General features: G+C 32.5%; 1 protein-coding gene across 1 annotated transcript in view; it reads left to right on the forward strand.

Annotated features, from left to right (window-relative positions):
- Positions 1 to 20,372, forward strand: part of LOC129218347 (uncharacterized) — a 142,733-nt gene extending 122,361 nt beyond the window's left edge. The window contains exons 6-7 of the mRNA XM_054852592.1: positions 7,384 to 7,438; positions 20,265 to 20,372. Of these exons, the coding sequence (XP_054708567.1) occupies positions 7,384 to 7,438; positions 20,265 to 20,372 (163 nt within the window). The remainder of the gene's footprint in view (positions 1 to 7,383; positions 7,439 to 20,264) is intronic.
- Positions 20,373 to 23,412: the final 3,040 nt, after the last annotated feature.

Consider the following 23,412-nt stretch of genomic DNA (forward strand, 5'->3'; position numbering starts at 1 on the left):
CGGAGTTTTTCTTTTCCTAGTAGATTGAATAAATGTTACGTCCGCCATTTTGAAATCGTGGACACACGTGCACACGTGCTACCTATTCTTAATTTTCACTCACCTGTTTATGGGTGGGCAACCCCTTAAGACGCCAAGAAATCGCCAACTTCATTTTCAAAGGAAAAACAGTTTTGTATTCTCAAACCCCTTTCGCTGCGGGAGGTATGGATGGAGTGTATCGGCTAACAATAAGCGCTTTGTTAGCTCCCCCTATTCCCCTGGGTCTGAGGAAGAAATTGGAGTCCACCCTTATTTCCATGCCCTAAATGTAGCACTTGACATTTCCCAACATTAACAGCCATACCCCATTTATCAGCCCACTCCGTAGTATGATCTAGATCCTCTTGCTGCTGATTTGCTTGTTCTTCATTTTCTACACCCCCCATAACTTTGACATCATCAGCAAAACAATTCATGTTCCCAGAAATATTTTTATAAATATCGTTCATAAAAACAATAAACAAAACAGGCCTTAACACTGATTCTTGAGGAACCCCGCTTAAAACCTCACTCCAATTAGAATAATTTCCCCTTACAACTACCCTTTGTTTCCTTCCGGTCAACCAGTTTTTTACTCAAATGAAAGTTTTCCCTCCTATTCCTATATCAGCCAATTTGCTAAGTAGAGCAACATGCAGTACCTTATTGAAAGCTTTCTGAAAATCAATGTAAACAACATCTACAGGCTTCTTATTGTCTAAAGCCATGATAACTTTGTCATAGAAATGTAATAAATTAGTTGCGCAAGATTTACATTTCCTAAAACCATACTAAAAACTAGTCAATAGATTATTAGTCTCTAAAAAATTTACTCTCTTGACTTTTATCAATGTTTCAAAAATTTTGCAAACCACCAAAGTTAGACTCACAGGTCTATAATTTTCTGCACTCCCTTTAGACCCTTTCTTGAAGAGCCGTGTAATGTTAGCCAGCTTTCAATCCTGTGGCACTGTCCCCAGTTATAAGAAGCATTGTAAATATTCACTATTACATCTGCTAATTCCTCTGCACATTCAACTAAAATTTTTGGATAAATATTATTTGGTCCCGGAACCTTAGTTTCTTTAATTGTTTTCAAATGAAGTAAAACGTCATCCCTGAAAAATACAAAGTCCTCAAGCTGTACTATAGCTTGTGTCTTGCTGGTGTCAACTGTTGAGATACTGTTATCATTAAAATTATTAAAGACTAGCCGCCTGCGGCGACCAGCTGGTTCACCTTCTTACGCCATTTGCCTTTCTGTGCAAGCAGCCACCTACGGCGGCTGTTTGGCTAACTTGTCATTTACCTTTTTACTTCAAGTTTGTCGCCTTCGGCGGCTGTTTAAATAAATTAAGCAGCAGTATTAATCAATCCATCTCTACCTTTTTTTTGTGCCATTCACATTTTTACGCCAAGATTGCCGCCTTCGGCGGCTATCTACCTTTACGATCTATCTCTAAATTTTCTTATCCATCTCTACTTATTTTAACCTCCCTGCCATTTCCTAATAAAAACAAACATCACTCAAAAAACCGATTTTTTTTAAATTTAAGTTGAACAAAAAAAAAAAAAAAAAACCCGTAGTGTGCAAAAAGTAGCGTTTGACAAAGATGAAAAAATCTCGCTGTTTTTATTGAATTAAATGCGCACAACTATGAAATGTAACGTAATATAGATACAGCAAAAGGTCCAGCTTGTGGGGGGGGGGATGGAAAAAGAAATAAATGCAATCCCTAAATAAAACAAAAAAGGAAAGAAAAAAAAGCAAGCGCTGCTGGAAAAACACGTGGTCATCACGTCATAAATTGTAGAAAAGAGCTATATAGTAAAAAAAAAAAAATTAACGTTGCTTGCGATTAAGATTCCATCGTAAATATCGAATCGAAATCCAAGTAGTGACGTCACAAGAATAAGAGCTTGAAGAAAGCTTTTTTTCGACCGATGCGTGAGGAGACATGATGTGTTCAGCATTAAAAAAATTGTAAAAAAAAACTATTGCGTATTTTTAAGAACTTTTTTCTTCTGAAGAGGGCGAAATGTTTTTACTATTACCAACTTAAATTTTAGAAATGAGGCTTTGATACTTCTCGCAGGATGATATTAGAAAAAAATAAAACCCAGGAAAAACTGCAAATTAAAGGTTTTTTCAAAAATTCGTAAAAAATACAAAAATTGCTCTGTCTTCAAATTTTTTTCATTAATCATATTTAAAACTAGCCGCCTGCGGCGACCAGCTGGTCCGCCTTTTTACGCCATTTGCCTTTTTACGCCAGGGGTGCCGCCTTCGGCGGCTGCTTAAACAATTTAGCGACGACATTAATCAATGTTTTTCTCTATAAATCAGTATTATCATTCGTTTTTTTATGCCAATGTTGCCACCTTCGGCGGCTGCTTAAATAAATTTCGTGGCGGTGTCAATCAATCTATATCTATCTATATCATTAAAAATTTGAATAAAATATTTTCTAGATCTGTCTCCAGTTTCGTCGTTTGGAATATTTTTAAAGGAGGGGGAGGGGATACACAAACGACTTACTCTTCATGCAAATTTGGTCGAAAAATAACAAAAAGCACTTCCACTTTTATGTGAAAGCATTGTTTTTTCAAAGTCATGGTGTATGTGGGGGAGGGAGGGGGGCATTGACATCCAATGTGCAAGCAGCCACCTACGGCGGCTGTTTGGCTAACTTGTCATTTACCTTTTTACTTCAAGTTTGCCGCCTTCGGCGGTTGTTTAAATAAATTTGGCAGCAGTATTAATCAATCCATCTCTATCTTTTTTTTTGTGCCATTCACATTTTTACGCCAAGATTGCCGCCTTCGGCGGCTATCTACCTTTACAATCTATCTCTACATTTTCTTATCCATCTCTATTTATTTTGACCTCCTCACCCATTTCCTAATAAAAACAAAGAACACTCAAAAAACCGCTTTTTTTATTTAAGTAGAGCAAAAAAAAAAAAAAAAAGCTCAAATTCCCCTTAGTGTGCAAAAAGTAGCGTTTGACAAAGATAAAAAAAAATCTCGCTGTTTTTATTGAATTAATGCGCACAGCTATGAAATGTAACGTAATATAGATACAGCGAAAGGTCTAGCTTGGGGGGGGGGATGGAAAAAGAAATAAATGCAATCCCTAAATAAAACAAAAAAAAAAAGGAAAGAAAAAAAGCAAGCGCTGCCGAAAAAACACGTGGTCATCACGTCAGAAAATGTAGAAGTAAGCTATATAGTAAAAAAAAAAAAAAAAAGATTAACATTGCTTGCGATTAAGATTCCATCGCAAATATCGAATCGAAACCCAAGTAGTGACGTCACAGGCATAAAAGATTGAAGAACGCTTTTTTCGACTGATGCGTGAAAGGACATGATGTGTTCAGCATTAAAAAAATTGTAAAAAAAAAACTATTGCGTATTTTTAAGAACTTTTTTCTTCTGAAGAGGGCGAAATGTTTTTACTATTACCAACTTAAATTTCAGAAATGAGGCTTTGATACTTCTCGCAGGATGATATTAGAAAAAAATAAAACCCAGAAAAACATGCAAATTAAAGGTTTTTTCAAAAATTCATAAAAAATACAAAAATTGCTCTATCTTCAAAATTTTTTTGTTCATCATATTTAAAATTAAATTTCCGACACTATAGTACCAAAAATATTTGTCTGGCGCGATTGGTTCGGGGTCTGTGAGGTTAAAAGTACTAAAAAGTGCTAAAAATCACATAAAACATTAAATAACTTTTTTTCTAACTAAAATATCAAAAATCGAAGCCCGAGGTGCACAACTTCAGCAAAAACTACACCTGTATACCAAATTTCATCTTTCTAGGCCTTTCCGTTTTCCCGGGATGCGCGCCACACACACACACACAAACATCTTATTTTATTATATGTATAGATAATACATTGCAGCCATATTTCGTTTCAAGCTCTATTACTGCATTTTTCGCTAAATCAGCACAGTCAGTTGCAGTTTTTTTTTTTTCACTTCCTGTATGTACAGAATTAAAAAACAGGCATTCAGAACCAGTGTGAATACAATTTGCAACAATGGGTTCGTTATGGATATTACTCCATCCGTCTTGTATCCACGAAACTTTTTTACCACTGATTTTCTTTTCAAGGTGTAGTTGCAACTGGCTATGTATTTTGTCTAGTTTATCTCCAGCCAACTGTTTTCTTTTGGGAGGTTTATAACCTGGTCTCAGTAAGTTAATCATGTTTATAAATGATGGATTTTCACTCACCAAAAAAGTTATGTTACAGCTGTAGAAAAACTTGGCAATTGCCTCATCCAAACCATCTTTTTCTTTTGAGTTTGTTTTCATAATAAAATTACTCAGAGAACTTTGAATTCTAGAAAGTCCAACTTCTGTAGACTCATTTTCTTGTCTTGATTTTTTAAAAATAGGAGTAATCTTGTTAATCACCAAATCACTATCACTTGATTCTATCGTAACTTGTATGTTAGAATCATAAGCTTGCTGCTACGCATCACTAGTAGCACCATTACACTTTTTACGATGTTCTTTCATTCTGTAGGGTTTTGCACTCACAGTTTTTTTGCAACTATTACATTTAACTACTAATTTATTATTAATTTCTTTCTGACTAAAAAATGCCCATATAGGATCCATTGGTCTACCACCTTTAGAACCTTAAAAAAGCTTCACAGCATAGAGCAAACTATACTAAAAACAAAATCTTTTTGTACCAATAGCTCTTTTGGTTGATAGAAGAACAGCTTACAAAAACAGAACTACTTACTTGATTGTTTATATGAAATGTATATGTAGAACTGTTTCAACCAATGAAACTCTTTACATTTATGAGTCAGTGAATCTAACCAATTATATTGTTTCTTACATACAGCAAAGTTCCATAGAAATCAAAACGGGGGGGGGGGGTGGAGCTCTTTGAGAACATCTTTATTCAGTTATATTAAGTGTAAAATGACGAGTTCCTGAATTTTAGAATTTAATGAAATTTAAAAAAATCTGTATTTATTTAAATATTTGATATATTACATTTTATATTAAATGCAAACAAAACAATTATAAACAACGAACTGAAAAATTTGTTACTTACAACATTACAAGGCTAAAATTTCTAACACATAGCAATTTCAACTATGATAAATTTTACTTTACTTTGGAAATATCAGTCTTGTTATCTAACATATTTTTACACTAATTATTTAATAACTATTATATTAAGTTTTTGCAATGACGAAATGGAGTTATATTTTTTATTTTATTTAATTGCCTATCATTAAGTAATTACTAGAGCTATTAAAAACGTTTTCTAGTTTTTGCCAGTTTCTGCCAGTTTTTACCGGTTATAACCAGTTTCTACCACTGGCAGGGCAAAAACCAGTTTCTACCGGCAAAAAGCCAACCCTGTTTCTATGACAAAGTTACCATGGCTTTGGACAATAAAAAGCCTGTAGATGTTGATTTTCAAAAAGCTTTCAATAAGGTACCGCATGTTGCTCTACTTAGCAAATTAGCAGATATAGGAATATGAGGGAAAACTTTCATTTGGGTAAAAAATTGGCTGACCGGAAGGAAACAAAGGGTAGTTGTAAGGGGAAATTATTCTAATTGGAGTGAGGTCTTAAGCAGGGTTCCTCAAAAATCAGTGTTAGGGCCTGTTTTGTTTATTGTTTTTATGAATGATATTTATAAAAATATTTCTGGGAACATGAATTGTTTTGCTGATGATGTCAAAGTTATGCGGAGTGTAGAAAATGAACAACAAGCAAATCAGCTGCAAGAAGATCTAGATCATATTACGGAGTGGGCTGATAAAAGGGGTATGGCTGTTAATGTTGGGAAATGTCAAATGCTACATTTAGGGCATGGAAATAAGTGTACAAGTTATTATTTGCTAGGTTCAGTCATTGGTCAGACAGAAAAAGTTACTCATCTGGGCGTCATAATAAGTCAGGATTTAATGTTTAGTCAACAGTGCAGCAAAGCCAATAAGATGCTTGGGTTTTACTATTTCAAGCAAATCTAAGGAAGTTCTTCTGCCCTTATATAGAAGTTTGGTAAGACCTCATTTGGAGTATGCAGTTCAGTTTTGGTCTCCTTATCTTAAAAAAGATATTAATGTATATGAAAAGGTTCAAAGGCGGGCTACAAGGCTAATAAATGGACTTTCTCATTTAGACTATGATTCCAGGCTTAGAAGACTAAAAATGTAGTCTTGAGCAAAGAAGAGACCGAAGGGACATGATTCAGTTATTTAAATTTATTAAAATGAAAGATGTTATGGGGATGAAGTATAGCACTGAAAACAGGACAAGGGGTCATTGTTTTAAGCTATTTAAATCTCAGGCTAACATGGATATGAGGAAAAATTATTATTTTAGCAGGGTAGTGTAACCTTGGAACAGCTTACCGGAAGAGGTGGTAATGAGCACGGGAGTAGAGAGTTTTAAGAGGGCCATTGATCTTCACTGGGGATTGTAAGTTGACTAGGACCAGTCTAGCTGGACACAGAGCCTGTTGCTGGTCGTCACTTTTGTATTTGTGTTTAAATCAAAAATAATTCTTAAAAGCACAAAAATACTTAAAATTATATGATAAAATACATTGAAAATACTGAAACTAAAGCAGTAAAAATAAACAATTACAGTAAAAAATCACTTATCTCTGGAACTGCAAAAACTCTCCCCAGCAACACTAGCGTCCTCCTTTTACGATACCTTTTGATTGCAACACCAATTTTTTATTCGTTAACATGGATCGGAATAAAGGTGTGGCTTAATGCTTTCTGGACGTTCCTTATCCCAGTGAGTATTTACAAACTTCTGGAAATTTTGGGCAGAGACTAAAGCAGTTACCGTACGTACAGTAATAACATACGTTGCTAGCACTCGTTGTGGTGCATCTGTCTGTTACGTCATGGAGTCGGATGTCATGGGACATAAATAACGTATGTTATTTACATATGGGTAGAGACTAGACCTTCTATTGTGAAGAGGGAGGGGGGGTAGAGAACTGAAGCTTACTTTCCTCTCTTTTTTACTTTTCAGCAAATTCTCATTGTGGCTTTTTTTTTTTATTGATCACTTAGTTTATCATGTAGCTTTCTGATGTGTTAACTAAGCTTTCCATTCTCTTTTCTAATTGGTTAGTTTTCATTTCACATTTTTACTGTTTGAGTTTACCATTGAAGACTGAAATAATTTTTTGCCTTTTATTTGTTCATTATCCATGTTGGTTTTGCTTTGGATTTGGTTCTTGTTCAAAACATATAAGAGTGTTGCTTTAATTTAGCTAAAGAATAAACTTTAAAAATATTACTTTTTAAAATTATTAATAATAAATAAATGCTTCCCTGTTCTTTTTTTTAGAAACTTTGGTATGATTGAAGAAATTGGCTCCTTTGTTCCTCAAGTATTGAATGATGTAATCCATCTTTTTTAAATATTTTTACTTGACATCTTTGCTTGCAAAAATTTGGAAAAAATTATTAAGATTGAAAATGCAATGCTTGTTTTTAATTAGAATTAATTGCTAGAATGTTTGAAACTTCAATGAAAATAGCTACATATAATCATAATACATCAAACATATTTTTCAATCTTTAGTTGTACCTTTGGTTTTGTTTGTGCTTTGCTTTCAGTGATGTAAAATATCTTGTTAGATGTTAATTTTCTGTAGCTACTTTAGTCAATGTTACATTATACAATGAAGCACCAGGAAGCAAAGGGATGTAAGTGTTACAATTAAAAATTGGAGATAACTGGAACAAATGGTAAGGAAAACTCATTAGTTTGGGGGGAATGTTGGCAACCCTGGCCTGGTAAGTGATACAGCTAATACAGCATGTTTCAGAAACACTTTGAAGCAACATCCCATTGCTTCTCAATGTCTCAGATGATTTTTATGTATTTTATCATGATAAATATTTCTAATGCCGCCGGTTGCATTGTCTGCTGCTCAGAGAAGTCTGACTGTGATAGAGAGTTCCCGGGTTTGAATTTCGGTTCAGGCATGGATGTATTTTCTCTCTCTTGTCCTTGTCCTTTCTTTGTGTGAATGTGTTGTTGTGTTGTGAATGGTTGCCTATCCTATAAACGGGTCCTTATGGCATGTGCAGGAACCAATTTCCCAGTAGGCAGCTGCCTAGGTGGCAATTTTTCAGGGGGCAACAAATTTTGCTTTTACCACACATTTTTTTGCATTTTTATTCTTGAAAGTAGAATATGAGTATTATTTTTTACCGTAGTGACATCTTTTTCTTGTTATTTAATAAAATGTTTACTTTCACAAATCTTATGAAAATGAAATATTTTTTAGCGTGGGGTAATAGATTAGTGTAAAACAATAAGTGAAACTGAAAAGCAGGCATGTGACAAAAATTAGCAAAATTTTATCCTTTTTTTGAGAATTGCATTTGAATGAACTGAAATATTATGAAAAGCAGGTGTCATTGCGTTTGCCCATAAGTCGCAACAAAATTGGAGTTAAACTAAACTAACCTAAGTAATCTGTGCCATGCTCAAAAAATTATTCAATTGTGGTTTCTTGAGTGATTGACGTTAATTTTATCTTTAGGTTTATTTATACATTTAAAGATTTTGTTTTCTGTTAACAATTAGATTATCTGTCTTAAAGATAAATGAAAATGAGTGATTAAAAGTCAAAGGGAAAAAAAAAACAATTTTCAAAAAGTCTTAAAAACGCGATACATCTTTTTAAAATGGGTAGTTTTTAAAACTGGAAACTTTGGTTGAAATACCATTTAGGAATGAAAGTCAATCGAAAAATGAGGAGTGGTAAGAATCATGTGAGTGAGCAAATGACACAGAGGAAAATTCAAATTGTAGATTCGTTAATGAAAAAAATAAATAAATAAATAACAGGGGAAAGATGCCATTATAAATAAAGATGAGTCATTTACAAAACACTTGTGGTTTCTCCAGAATGTAACTTTTGAACAATAATATTTTTGTGAATTTCAAACCCTTTTTTTTTCATTCCTACAGTTAAGTGTTACCTACTAGAAGAAACGATAAACAATGGCCCAGCTAAATTCCAATTATTTTACTCATAAAGAAGAAAAAAAAAAACTTGTTCACCGAAGTAAAAAGAAAAAAACTTTTAGTGTTTGAAAATAGAGGCCAATTTAATATTTAAGTAGTAATTTATTAATTGTGCAAATAATGAACTATTTTAATGATTAGTGTGAATCTAATATTAAACTCTCTTAATTTAAGTACGGTTAAACTTTTAATTATCCTTTTAGTTCTAATTTGAATTAAAAGATTTTTATATTATTAATATATTTCTAAATTAGAGCGAATTTGAGAATGTACTGGTAATTTATAATTTTGGTAGACTATCTAAAATTGATGTATTTCCCCTCCAGCATTTATTCTCTTCTCAGAAATAATGACATTGATAAGATCTGTCAGGGAAGTGAGATACACGGAGGTGAGGAATTTTCCATTAATATAAACCTAATGGATCCTTTTTTTCTTTGTTTGCTACAATCTGTATATGTTAAGCTTATGAAAACATGTGAACTTCTTTTTTTTACATTAATTTATGTTCCTGAACTTCAAGTTCACAGAGGTGACAGTTCCAAGTAACCACACTTGGTTTTTAAAACAAAATCTATCTTGTTTTTCAAAAAAAAAAAAAAAATCTCAATTTCTTTATGGCTGGAAATAAACGAGGGGACTCCCTTGTATCATGGGAAAATAAAATGTGATGTCATTACTACCATCTGCTTATGAGAAATGGCATTTTGTCTTTGGGTAACAGAGGTGAGAATTTATTGTGTGACGTAATTCCTTATCCAACTAAAACGAACTGAAACACAATTTAAAAAAGTTAAATATGCTTAAACAATTAGTATTTAGACTCTTGTGAAAGGAATAATAAATAAATAAACTTATACTTTTAATTAAACAAGTTTTTAAGCAACATAAACAGTCACACAGTGTGACACGCCACGGAGGTGAGGATTCACATGTTATGAACCAAAAATATATTAAAATAAAAATTATTATTATAAAATTTTTGGCAGGGTATACTTGCCAACTCTACTGTTTTTAACGGGAGGCTCACGTTTTTTGATTCCATCTCCCGATTTCCCGTTTTTTATGATTTTCTCCAGTTTTTTCAGTCAATCATCAAACAGTTTCACTTTTTTCTCAATAGATGGCTCCCCTTTCTAGTCTACCAATGTCAGGGAATAATACTTTTTCCAATTAATAACTCCGTTAGTAAAAATTAATTTTTTGGAAGCTTTCCACATTGCATGTGCAACGAGGCACGTGCTCTGCCAAAAATTGCAGCAGATTTCAATCTTTTTGCATCTTGAAAATATTTCAATGATTTTGAAAGTTTGAAATTATTTTGTGCATCCTATACCTACTTATTATATATATTATTTTCATTATATATTGATTTTTTTTTTCGGATTTTAGGAATTATATTTTAGTAGCTACTTTTCTGGAAGTGACTGGGGAATGTACAGAACTTTAAGCAAGTTCACTACTTATTATTAGGTTTTTCCTTTGCAGTATGTTATTCTTGCTGCTACCAATTAGTTTAAATCTGCAAAAAGTCCCCATTTCACTTTAAATTTAGTATTCATGTTATTTAAAAGCACAATTAATAACTATGTTGTGAAGATATGTCGCTGGTGAATCACCTATATACCTCTAGTGGAATCTCCTGTTTTTTTTTTCTTAGAAGGTTGACAAGTATGGCAGGGTTAAATAGATATATTTTTGATGAAATTGAAAAACAATGTTAAACGAATTGTTCCTTGACAATCATTGGCATGTTGCTAAACATGCGTTTTCGGCAGATTAGGGGGAGGATAAAGATATTAGGAAGGGGACTGGAAAAATAAGAAAATGGGGACCAAACTTGATATGAATTTTTAAAAATGAAGGAAATTTTCAGAAAATTAGGACTTTTTAAGGGTTTTTTAAGGACCTTAATTTTGTTTGATGAAATCAAGGGTTTTTTAAGGAAGTACAAACCCTGCTATAACAGTAATTAAGCCGTAAAGAAAAGTTTAAATAATGTAAAACGTCATTATTTCTTCACAGGATTGACAATTTTAATTTTGGGAACACTTTTTGGAAGCTTTAGTAGCATTTTTAAGTTGAGAAAATTTTACTTCTTTTAAAGGGTGGGAGGGGGGGGGGTAGGTTTTTTAAATCTGCCTAGGAGTGGCATGGAACTAAATTTGGCTCTGGGCATGTGTGTACTGTGGAAGTTGGAACTCACACCAAATTGCGGTACAGTTAGAAAAGTAAAGCAGTGCACCTTAAATTGCCAGCCTAGCTGGCAAAAGACAATAACAATTGTTTCTAATAGAGTTATATCCCTGGGTTACTATTTCATGAAAATGCTACAATCAAACTGCTCTTGAAAATGGAATAGGGATTTTATTTCATCAACTTCAACATTGCAGTTTCTTCTTTTTTTCCTCAATTTACATGGCTCATCAAAAAAAAAAAAAAAGAAAACCTGCCACAACACTTCTTTCACAATTCTTGCTTATTCTTATGTACAGGGTGTCCTGCAATTAACACGCTGATGTTAAAAATTAATTCCTCAAAAAATACTGATTCAAAAAAGTTTGTTTGAATTCTAGAACAAAGTACAACACATAGAAATTAATTTAATAGAAGTTTTGGTGCATCTTCCATCTCTCGCTATAATATGGCGTAGACAAATAGCGAAATTCTGCATCACTCACTATTGAGTCGAAGCTTCAATGCTTTCAATAGCGGTCTGAATTGCAGTATTCAGGTTTTCCATGCTCTTAGAGTTTCCAGCGTAAACTTTGTCTTTGATATAACCCCACAGCCCCCCTCCCCCAGGGTTAAGGCCATGAGAATAGGGTGCCCAATCACTGCCCATATTTTTCGATTTTGGATACCCTAAAGCAAAAATCTGCTGCTTAAAGTGCTCTTCAAGCAGATCAAACACTTCTTTGGTATGATGAGGTGGTGCTCCGTCTTGCTTGAGCCACATGCTTTCATTGGGCAAATCACTTTGAATTGGTGGAATGAACTGATTTCTCAATGTTTTGCTCAGAATTGAGTATCTTCAGTGTTAATCTTAAACTCAGTCAAAAACTTTCCTTGAGTGACAATTGGGCTGTTGTTGTTCGAATATGCTCGAGCAATGAAAATATGCTTATCTCGAAATTTTCACTGAAAAATAAACAACTAAAGATAACTCAATGAGACTGCACAAAATAAATCCGCCAATGCACTGAATCTAACCGCCAAGTTTGGACTTGATACCCCTAATAGTTTTCGAGAAATTGACTTCATTTCAATGCGTTAATTACTGGTCACCCTGTAAAATGACCCCTTGAATCCAAATATGACCAACTTTAACACCATTACCCACTTTGTTTTGAAGAAAACACCTCTCCATGTTTTTTCAGTTATCGAGATTCATTACCATTCTTTTCATCCGGAGGGGAAGGAAGGGAACATTATATTAATCATTAAAATTCTTCTGAGTAGCTAGAGTGATGAAAAGTTCTAAAACATTGTAGCAAGAAGGGACACCCCTTAAGTTATTGAACAAATCATCAGAATCAATTTCTTTTCCATCGAATTTTTTTACTTAGTTTTCAGACTAACCCCAAAGTTCACTCCTGAGCTCTAATGTCCACAAAAATTTTCCTGTTGTAAAATTTAAAAGAAAAAAAATGTTGGAAGCATCTCTTGTTGCATACCAGTTCTATCCTAGATCTTCACTAAAGAACTTTCCTATATCATTTTTATTTACAGTAGAATATCATTATAACGCCGACCTATATAACGCAATTCTCTATAAACAGCACAGCTTTTCAGAAGTAAAGAATAGGTTTTGCAGTTTACCTCTGTTTTGCCTTGCAAACATAAAAATTGGTTGGCAAACTAAATTTTGAAACAGTTTTCCATCTTTCCATCTTAATTGAAAGCTTTTGAATGAGAATTAATATTCACAGTAAAAAGAAAATATCATATGGCTCTTGAAAATGTAGCTGTTATACAAACTATGAAGCTAGCAGAAGTGCAGGACAAGTTACTTTCTTATAATTGTGAAGCATATTTATTTGTGAATGACTAATTGTATAATTAGTGCTTAAATAATCACTATAGATAAAACTCATTCTGAAGTGCTAATATGTAGATATATTCTGAATATTAGTTTTAAAATTTGTGAAATGACCTATATAATGCCAAAACCTGTATAACGCAAAAGCTCTGGTCCCAAGGTGTGCATTATAACGGTTTTCTACTGTATTCAAGTTACTTTCACAAAAAAATAAAGACAAAAGTGCTATTAAGGATGCTTATAATAAAGAACCAATAAATATTTATATTTCTTGAGCTGCACCACCCCCATTGTTTATTACTTGTTGATATAGTGATGAACAATGAGGGTGGTACATCCCCAGAAATATAAAAATACATAAATGTTTTAGCATACTTAATTTCGTTTGTTTTTAATATCAATTATAACTGTAAATGCAACTTGAATAAATATCAATTACACTGGAAAGTTCTTTTCTGAATATGTGTGACACGACGTTTATGCAACATGCTATGCATCCATGATTTTTGAAAAAAATTTTACAAAGTGAAAATGTTTTTAGACGTGGGGCTCATAGGAGTGAGGCTGAACCCTGGTTTTACTCCAGAAACTAAAATTAAAAAAAAAAAATCCATAAAAAACATTGCTTTTAATGATTTTTTTTTTCAATATTTTAGGGGGAATTCCCCCATAAGTCTCCCTTCTTGCTACACATGTTCATGCTTTTGAACTTTTCACCGTTCTAATGTTAGTGATTAATATACTACTCTCTTCCCCTGCAAATAAAAATAATGACTATGAAATTGTAAAAAATTTTAAAAATTGGTGGGGGGGCACTAACCTCAGAAAGTTGCAAGTGATAGATGAAAACAGTGGTCTTATTTGGATTCAGGGGGTCGTTTTACATAAGAACCAGCAGTGACAATGTTATTTTTGTTAATATTTTGATTCATTTATCAAAAAACTATCAGGCTTCAGCACTTAAGTTCATGGGTGCTGGCGGCGAGGCGGCACACTTGTATTTCTCTAACTTAAAATAATAATTTGTTTAAAAATTAAAAAAATGTTTTTTAATTAAAAAATATATATCAATCATCATATATATTATTTTTCAAAGGTGTTTTTGTGGGAATGCCATAACTCCCTTAATATTTAATCAACCTGCATAAGTAAGATATCATTTAAAAGATTTTTTCACTGCTTTTGACGAAAAATAAAGATACATTTCACATTTTATTTGTTTTGTCTGAAAAACCGATTTATTCTGTTTTTAGTACATAATTTCAATGCATAGCATCCCCAAATGGTGCTCATGTCGCTCAGTTGGTTAGAGTGTCATGATAATAATGTGGAGGTCGTGAGTTTGATTCCCAGTAGACCAGAAAACGTCCTTTTAATGACTTACTTTCTTCAGTGGAATTCTGTCTCAAATTTCCATGAATATATAGTCTAAACTTATTGCAGGATTCTAAGCTACAGCTCTGTTATTTTTAAAAATCAGGAAACAAGACATTGATTTTAACATGGTAAATCACTGCATAACTTTATAAAACCATTTTAATAAAATAAAGGCATCAATTTCGAGTTATTTAGTTGCATTGCTTTAGTGTGTGGCATCAGGAGATGGAGACTTAGTATCTTAGTATGTAAGAGAGTCTTGCTTCTTACACGAAGGTAAAGGGTTCAATCCTCCCGTGGGCCAGAAAATGTAGTTTTTCAATGCCTAATTATCCTCTGCTGAATTCTTATCCAAATTATTATTTTAGGTATTTATGCTGTAGTTTGCCTTGCATACTACATTTACTTTTCTTTTGCACTGCTTCTGATCGTTTTGATCAGCAGATAGTAATATAAGTCTTTACTCAAGGAATATTTTTTGTTATCTATTTTAAAAACTCTCATGAGAGCGTTCTCTTGTTATGACCCCTTTAATAATACACACTTTCCTAACATATCCCCTACTTCTTTTTTAATTTTCTTTTTATTGCACAAAGTTCCTCTATTAGTTGGCAGTCAAAACATCTGTACCTTACACTTTGGAGTACTACTATGCTTCACCTGTCCAAAACCATGTTATACTATTTGAATAATAGAGCAAAACTAATGTCAGATGACCATGCTCATAGCCAGAATAATGATCTTTTGTCAGTTTCTTAAAATGACCGCTCTGTTTTAAAAGTCACTAACCATCTTAACAAGCATAAATTTTATGTCCTCCTGCTTCACCAAATTAACTACTTTAATTACTCTATGAAAGAAAAATAGCCTGCTCTCTTAAAACTCAATTCACTTACAGGATTAAAAATTACTACAATGATTTATTGATTACGTTGAGAAACAAGCAATAGAATACTAAAATTCTGCTTTTCCTGCCCTCTACCACCAATTTGTTCCGAGAATTAAAAAAATAAAATAGAAATGAAAATAAATCTGGTTGAGTGAACCCTGCTTGGTCATTTAGAATATTCCAAAATTTTTTGTTTGATTAGAGTAAGTTTTAATCTTTGTTTAAATTTCTGTTAAAATCTTCCCACATAGAAAAAGGCTATATTTGTTTCAATTAGGGATTGCAATACTGGACCGAAAATTCAATACCGGTATTCGGTACCTTTAAAACGTGATACCGGAGTACCAGTATTTGAAATTTCTCAAGAAATTCTTGAAAACATATTGTTTTGTTTCCACATTTAATAATTTTGTACGAAAATTGTATTATTAATTAAAACATATTGTGAACAAATATAAAATGAAGGAACAAATGTCATAATAAAAAATCAATCATAGTAAAAAATACAATGCATTTACTCAATTGTCTCTAAGCCTGGAACTCATTTCAGTGCTCAGCTTTCCTAGAGTTGAAAATTCCTTTTTTGAATACACACAGGTCGGTAGTACTGTTAACAATGTGCGATACATTTCCTCAAATTGGTTAGACGTAATTCATCTTCAAATAATTCGGTCTCTTGCGTGTTATTTTTGGATAAGCCCTTTTGTGTGTGTGTTTCTTTTGTATTGTGTGTGTGTGTGGTTTTTTTTTATAACTAGTTGTAATTTCTTTCTAGGAAACAATACTTTTCTAATATTAGCATCATTTTCACTTGAGAAAGAGAGGTTTGTGTTTGCTTTTTGTTAGCCCTTTGGTTTTAAATTTACGATAAACGTGACTAAATTTGATCTTATATGTTTCTCTTATTGTTTTTGCTTTCTTTTCTAAATTCTTTACAATTATAATTACGTAAATATCTGAAAATATGTTTCAATTGATCATGCTTTACCTCTATGCAAATTTTCAAGATACTATATAATTCTAAATACTCTCTTGCCAAGTATAAAGCCAAATATCGAGACAGGACAACACAAATACTGGTGACAATAGATTACCATTGTGTATGCTAACAAGAAAAAGGTTTTGTGAAAATTTAGTACTGTTGAGACAAATATTCCAAAAAAAAAAATCATAAAGTTTTACTGCAATTGATGATTGGGATAAATTGTTCTTAGGACAAATGCACTCAAAATTACACTCAAAATTAATTTTTACAAAAGGGTCATTCCATGTAAGTGATCCAAAATTTGGGAAATTTTTTCCCTCACCCTTTTGTATTTCTTTGAAATTTGGCTCATCGATTGTACCCTTCGAGGTAATCAAAAGTCCAAATTTTTAGATTTTTATCTCTATTATTTTTTTATTTATGACACTTTGATTTTTCGAAAAACTCACTTTTTTAATGAATGCTTGAACATAAAATGGACGATAACTCAGCACCAAATACAGATAGAAAGATTTGGTAAAAAGCATTTTAAAGTGCATTAGTTGCTGTTTAATGGGATATGCAACATGACTAATTTCAGACCAATTTTAATTTTTAAAAAATAAAATTTAAATTTTTATTTAAATTTCTCAGAAAAGGTATAATGAATTTTTTTAAAAAAATTCTCAAAATTTGTGTGTATTTCATCTTTATTTGTGCAAAGTTTCAAGTTGGGATCTCAATGGGATCATATTTTTATGATTTTTTAAATAAAATTTGACTTATGAAATAATGACATTTTTCAGATTCTAACTAGTTAAATATGGAATTCTCTTACTGGGGATGGTCTAGTAAGTAGTAATTGATCATGACTGTGCTTGAAATGAGCTGACATGAATTTATAAATTGGTAAGCCCCCCCCCCCCCCTACCAACACCACTACTACTTTTAATTTTTTTTTTTTTTCAAAATGTTAAAAATAAATAAATAAATAAATGAATAAACCAAAATGAATAGTAAACTTATTAAAAGTTGGTAAATGTTCTTCTTTAAAGCAAGGTAAAGACCCCCCCCCCCCCCCGCAGAACCACTTTTTTTTCTTTTCAAAACTATTTTTAAAATGTTAAAAATAAATAAATGAATAAAAAAAACAAAATGAATGGAAAAGATAATAAAAGCTGGTAAATGTTCTTCTTTAAAGCAAGACGAAGTGCAATATCCCCTTCCCTCACCCACTCACACATACGATTAACACTATACTAGTATCACGCGTCACCTGATGCCTTTTTTTTTTTCAGACCAAGTGTTTCTTTTCAATCCGAAATTCACAAAGTGTACTTGATTAATTCACCATTTGGTAAGGAAAGTTATGATTCATTTCATCCCCTACCCCTACACCAACTTTCAATTTTGGAGGGAGAAATGAATTAGTTTGCTCCAAGATCATAGCAAAATAGGAGTGTTTCCCCCGTGTTGTTCCTTTCTTTTCACACTAAATTAAAAATAAATCTAAGTATCAGATCATATATCTATCCGCATAAAACCAACTGTCTTTCTACAAAATTTGGAATAATTTCAGTTGTAAAGAAGAGCAATGCAGCGAGATCTATTTATACATATATTAAAAGCAGTAAAAAATCAAACAAATTTTGTTAGTTTGAGCATAACCTTCCGTGTTGTTAAGCTTCATTCCAGATTTCCCCCCTCCCCCCCTACAGTCCCACTTTCCAAAAAAAAAGCTGCAAATGAGTGGTTCTGTTTGTTTGTTAAAGTTTTTCTGACTTTTAGTTTTTATGACCCTCCCCCCCCCCCATTTATAAGCCTTAGTCACTTCTGATGTTTAGCAGCGTGCGTCCCAGTTTATTATGATTATAACTCATACGTGCCAGCTTTTTTTAAAAAAAAAATACAGTTTTGAAAAAAAAATGTATAAACAGTGGTCGTGTGGCGGGGGTGGGGGTGGGGGCAATGATCTAAAAATTCATATCAGCTCATTTCAAGCATAGACGTGATCAATTACTACTTACTAGACCATCCCCAGTAAGAGAACTCCATATTTAACTAATTAAAATCTGAAAAACGTCATTGTTTCATAAGTCAAATTTTATTTAAAAATTCATAAAAATATGATCCCATTGAGATCCCAACTTGAAATTTTGCACAAATAAAGATAAAATACGCACAAACTTTTAAGAATTTTTTTTAAAAAAAATTCAGTATACCTTTTTTGAGAAATTAAAATTTAAATATTTAATAATTAAATTTAAAATTTAAATTTCATTTTTTAAAGATGAAAATTTTTCTGAAATTAGTCATGTTGCATATCCCATTAAACAGCAACTAATGTACTTTAAAATGCTTTTTACCAAATCTTTCTATCTATATTTGGTGCTGAGTTATCGTTCATTTTATGTTCAAGCATCCATGAAAAAAAGAGGGTTTTACGAAAAATCAAAGTGTCATAAATAAAAAAATAATAGAGATAAAAATCTAAAAATTTGGACTTTTGATAATCTCAAGGGGTACAATTGATGAGCCAAATTTCAAAGAAATACAAAAAGGGGAGGGAAAAAACTTTGGATCACTTGACATGGAATGACCCAAATGGGAAAGTGAGTGATCAGGAAAACGGACAAAATAAAAACATGATGCACGAAAATGCAATTCATCTCACCATCTAGTAATGACAGTATCATTTTGCAATCTTTCTGCTACTTGCAGCCAGGAAGCTCGTTTTTTTTAATGATATTCTATTTGTGCTTTTGAAACCAAATTTTTACATCAATAGATTGATTTTGTTTCTGTATCATGGAAACGAAATGTACATTTAAAATATAAGTAGATATTTAATAAGTTAAATTAAAATTTCTTTAATTGAAACTAGTATATTTATTTTTTCAGCAAAAAAAAACGAAAATACTGGTATTTTACCTCAGCAAATACTGGTATTACAAAATTGCAAAATTGCTTGAAATACCGATATTCGGTATACCGGTACTGCAATCACTAGTTTCAATGTACAAGCCTGACTCTACCCTAACTACCTTCAAAATTATCGGCCAAAGATCTTGCTTTCTTTCTGTTTTGAAGTTTTTGAAAAGATTAATAGCAATTTGATTATTAATCATACTGTTTATTTTTTTAATTTCAGTTTTATATATATATATATATATATATATATATATATATATATATATATATATATATATATATATATATATATATATATATATATATATATATTAATAATACATTCGAATAAATATTCCACCCACCCCTAATTACTTTGTGCCATTAATAATATTGCTAATAGACTATGTAACAAAGAGAGATCAGTAGCTCTGCTTTTCCTCCACATTAATAAACCTTTTGGTAAGGTATGGCACAATGCCTTTTGCTTAAAACTTAAAAAAACTTTGTTTTCCACCTTAACTTATGAATTTAATGAAATCCTATTTGACTAACATAATTTTCTCAGTGAGAGTAGATAAATCCTCTCTGTTATGATGTAATTATCAATTTTTCTATAGATACTCTCTACCTTTCAGCATAAAACTTTAGGGATTGCTATATTGCAGAGGAAAGAGATGGTAGGATTCATTCCCATGGCCCATTACAAAGTCAAACTCAGGTCATATGGGTGAAAGCTAGAGAGTTGCTTATGAATCTACTTGTTATTAATTGAGATGTGTGTCAACTTAAAAAAAAAGACTTTAAAGCTTTTAACTCTTTAAATCTTTAAAATGAATTTTAATTCCTTTTTTGTACATTATTTCTGTTTTCATTTTTTTTCTTTAAAGTTTTATTCTAAGATTTAGAAAATAATTTTTGTAATGTGATTAGTGAGTTATTTAATTATGTTGAATGCAAACATTATCTAAATTTGTGACGTGAAAAAAAATGTTTTATTGCAGCTTAAATTTGTTCCAGAAAACAGGATTCAAATGTTTTTTGAAAAATTCTGCAAATCTTTAGCAATGAAAGCAGTTTCAATCATTAAACTGATTGAAAGTTGCAGGTAATTATCCTAAACTAAGTTTTAATTTAAAAAAGAAGGAAAATGAATTTTAAATAGCTTGTCATGGTATATACACTGCTGGCCTCACCAAGTGCAACATCATGAAGAAGTAGTTAGAATGAAAGAAATTTTAAATACATGATGGCAACATTGACATTAGAAACTGATTGCAAAATGATCATTTATTACTTGAAAAATTCCAAATCAATGGAGGTTTTAGTATCCTTGTGTAGCCACCTCTAGCAAGAATATACACAACATGCCCCTAATTTTTTTTCAGCAATAAATTATCACATTTTGCTTTCATTTTGTAATCACTTTCTAATATCAATGTTGCTATGACATGGTTAAAATTTCATTTCATTCTGATTACTCCTTCTTCACGTTGCATTTTTTGTGGCAGGAGTGTATATGTATATTTTTTTCTGTGTTAAAATTATTTTTAAAAAGTTCACCACCTTTAGTATACAGTGTGGTGGTAAAAAAAAATTGCATCACCCGCGAAGTCCAAATATTTTTAGCATTTATAAGTAATTATGAAATATTTAATGGTTCTTGTATCATATAACACGAATTGACATCGGTACATGACGCAAGCTATTGCGTAAGATTGCATCCTCCTTCTAACTGTATAAAAAAACCAGTTGAGCATCCGACGCATTAATTTAAGATCTGGACTTATGAGTTACAGTATGTCGAAATATGTTCAACTGACACCACAAAAGAAGAGTGTTGCCACTGCATCGGACAAAGAAGGATTGTCGTCACATTCCATGACAAAAAGAATAAACTTTTTGCAATCGACTGTTGTTCGACTACTGAATAAGCTAAAGAGCACCGGAAGTACATTAAGAAATAGTGGCAGTGGTCGTCCACCAATATCCAATGCAGTGCAGGATAGGTATTTGATACGACTCATTCTTTGGAACAGACAATTATCTTCTACATACCTTAGAACAATATGGGAAAACAAATCGGGTGTTCACGCATTCACGTCTACTATTTGAAAACTACTGTGTGGTGCGGGTTTGGTGGTAGGTCGACCATGAAAGAAGCCATTGTTGACAAAAAAAAATGAGGAAACAGCATCTAGACTGGGCAAAAGCTCACCAAGGATGGACTGTCAATCAATGGAAATCAGTTGTGTTTTCGGACGAGTCCAAATTCAATCTGCATGGGTCCGACGGACAGCACACTGATGCCGCAAAGGAGAGGAATATCCTCCCGACTGCATTCAACACACAGTCAAGCATCCCGGATCCCATATGATTTGGGGATGTATTTCTGATCAAGGAGTTGGTGGGCTTCACTTTGTACAAGGAACAGTAAAACGCTGAGGTGTATATTGGCATTTTGGAGGAGAAATTGCTTCCTACTATCCGGGATCACTTTACTTCAGTTCCAAACGTCATTTTCCAGGATGATTTTGCCCTGTGCCATATGTCAAAACTGGTAAGTAACAATTTAAAAACTTTTATCCTGCCATTAGACTTAAATTGACATGGAGTTAAGTTTTTTTCCCCTCTAAACTCACACGCAGGTTCAGAAATGGAAAATGACCATGGGGCCTTGGCCCGGAAACAGCCCCAATCTAAATCTGATTGAAAATTTTTGGAATAGAATGGGTGTAGAAGTGATGAAACGTAAGCCAACATCACTTGCAAAACTCCAGGAATCAATAATTCGTGTCTGGCACCATGAACTCAGTAAAGAATGCATTCAATCACTCATCCGTTCAATGCCTTGTACATGTCAAGCTGTCATTAAAGCTAGAGGCGGACCAACAAAATATTAGGTTATATTTTATGATGTTCAAACATTTCGATTTTACTTTTGTTTATTTTTGAACAGAAAGAGTGTTACAATTAAAACCTCTACTTACTTTTTTGTCGTCCACTTGGCAATGTGGATGCACTTCTCATTGTACTTGTTACAGTTTTGGTCATGTATTTCCATAAATAAAGTAAACAATTATCCGATTCCTGCTGTTAAATATTTATTTCATAAGTTTTGCAGAATTTCACATACATTCATCGTTAATCGGTCAACCAAAACTTCTCACATATCCCATTGTTGCGAAAATGCGAAGGTGATGCATTTTTTTTTTACCAGCACTGTATATACAGGATCCAGCATATCAACCTCACATATCCGAAGAGGGCACTGTGTGAGTTGTGGTGAGGGTACAATGGTTGAAGCGGTATTGGTAAATAGCACTATGTGTGCCGTTTGAAGTAGTAGCAATTTGCATGGCGAGGGCATCGTCATGTGTTGTGGAAGAGTGTAATCACAATGTTTGTTTTTTGATTACTACTCAGCAAGAATTTTGCATTCAATTTTAACTTGAGCTACTAGAAAAACTGTTCACGCTGTAAAGATTATTGTGCAGGTTTTTTCTTTCATTCCTATCAGGAAATCACTGGACAGCTGAATGTTTAAGTGCTAAGCTCTTTGGAGATTCATGAATGGATCCTCTCACATGTGTCACATTTTTTTGGCATTATAAAGGTCTGAGGTTAGCCAGACGTTTTTTTTTTTAATTCCCACCAGAACTCTCACTGCACCTGCTCCAAACACAGGAGGTTGATGTACCCTGTGTATCGGTTATGTTTCTATTTGTTTATGTGTAAATTTCTTCAGTTAAATGTGCAATTTTTATTGTATAGGCATGAATATGTTTCACATAAATTTGATGCTGTTTAATTATAATCTAGCAAGCTCTTTTTTTCTTAAACTTTGGTACTTATAATTTAAGCATGAGAGTGAAACTAACTCCAATGAAATGCAAAGGAGTTTAGCAGCATTATGTTCAGAGTCCAGCTAGTGTTCTTGTTATTCCCCAATGGAAAACAAACAAACAAAAAAAAATATACAATGGAAATCATTTACTTCATCCCCAGTTGCAACTCTTTCTGAAAAACTATTCCAATGATAAAAAATTTTTATTGTAAAATACTTGAGCAATAGGGAAGTTGCAACCTATTAAATGTTCATATTTTGACTATTGCATATTGTTAATTGACCCTCAAAACTAAAAAATTCAC

The sequence above is a fragment of the Uloborus diversus genome, chromosome 3 (assembly GCF_026930045.1).
Source record: "Uloborus diversus isolate 005 chromosome 3, Udiv.v.3.1, whole genome shotgun sequence".
Taxonomy (NCBI): domain Eukaryota; kingdom Metazoa; phylum Arthropoda; class Arachnida; order Araneae; family Uloboridae; genus Uloborus; species Uloborus diversus.